The sequence below is a fragment of the Tupaia chinensis genome, unplaced genomic scaffold, assembly GCF_000334495.1.
Source record: "Tupaia chinensis unplaced genomic scaffold, TupChi_1.0 Scaffold139917_1, whole genome shotgun sequence".
NCBI classification, from domain to species: domain Eukaryota; kingdom Metazoa; phylum Chordata; class Mammalia; order Scandentia; family Tupaiidae; genus Tupaia; species Tupaia belangeri.
Genome location: NW_006199796.1, coordinates 257,915 through 258,912, shown reverse-complemented (window position 1 = coordinate 258,912; position 998 = coordinate 257,915). Strand labels below are relative to the sequence as shown.

At 39.1% G+C, this 998-nt stretch overlaps 1 protein-coding gene across 3 annotated transcripts in view; it reads left to right on the top strand.

Moving 5' to 3' along the window:
- Window positions 1-998, top strand: part of MSH2 (mutS homolog 2) — an 87,342-nt gene that overhangs the window by 58,634 nt on the left and 27,710 nt on the right. For all 3 annotated transcript variants that reach the window (XR_003546815.1, XM_027765899.1, XM_006162350.3), the window contains one exon: window positions 680-803. Coding sequence is in view for 2 of the 3 variants with exons in the window: in XM_027765899.1 (XP_027621700.1) it covers window positions 680-803 (124 nt within the window). In the remaining variant the exon portion in view is untranslated. The remainder of the gene's footprint in view (window positions 1-679; window positions 804-998) is intronic.

The window sequence follows — 998 nt, the reverse complement described above, 5'->3', positions numbered from 1 at the left end:
CCTGCTGGGGGTGATTTTTCACTATCTTTCTCTGTCTCTCTCTGGCAATTATATAAACCCTGTCACAGAACTTGAAAAAAAAAATAGAAACTTCTTACTAGTTGTAACTGTTTAATTTACAGATAATGAATCATTTAACTTAAAACATAAGTAAAATATAAATGAAATAATGGGAGCCAGCAGGTGACGAGGTATTTAAGGGCACTGGACTCCCACGTGGCTGATTGCGATTTGAGTCCTGGACGTGGCAACTTGCTTTTTCACTTTCTCTCTCTTGCTCCTTCCCTCTCTTCTCAATTAAAAATAATTAAAAGTAAATAAAAATAAGGCTAAATAGTTGTTTTAAAATTGTAAATTAAGTAAATACAAGAAAATATGTGCTTCATGATTTTCATCGTTAACCATTCTTTTGTAATTTGCCGAGGATATGTATGATCCTCAGAGGGAGAGGGAGAAGGAACCCCTTCCTCCACAGAATATGGTCATGCTGCAATCTCTTCCCTTTATTTCTCTACCTTGTCAGGATTTGGGGATACACACACTCAACCTGTTGTGCTTCTGGTGCCAGGATTTGAACCATTGAAGTCATCTATTTGGGATTCACCTGCCCTAACCACTAGGCCGTGGAGCTGGCCTTGTCTATTGTTTATATAAGTTGTCTACTATGTTCTATTTATAGGTGGAAAACCATGAGTTCCTTGTAAAACCTTCATTTGATCCTAATCTGAGTGAATTAAGAGAAATAATGGATGACTTGGAAAAGAAGATGCAGTCAACATTAATAAGTGCAGCCAGAGAACTTGGTAAGAATGGGTCATTGGTGGTTTGAATAATTATTTTATCTACACAGTATCCATTCTTTTTTTTTTTTTTGGAGAGATTTTTGCTATAGGGCGCGTGCGCTCGCCAGACAGAGACATAGAGACAGAAAGCGAGAAATCCCCCCCCAGGGGGGATGGTCACGCCGCAATCCCTTCTCCTCCATTCTCCTCTCGGGA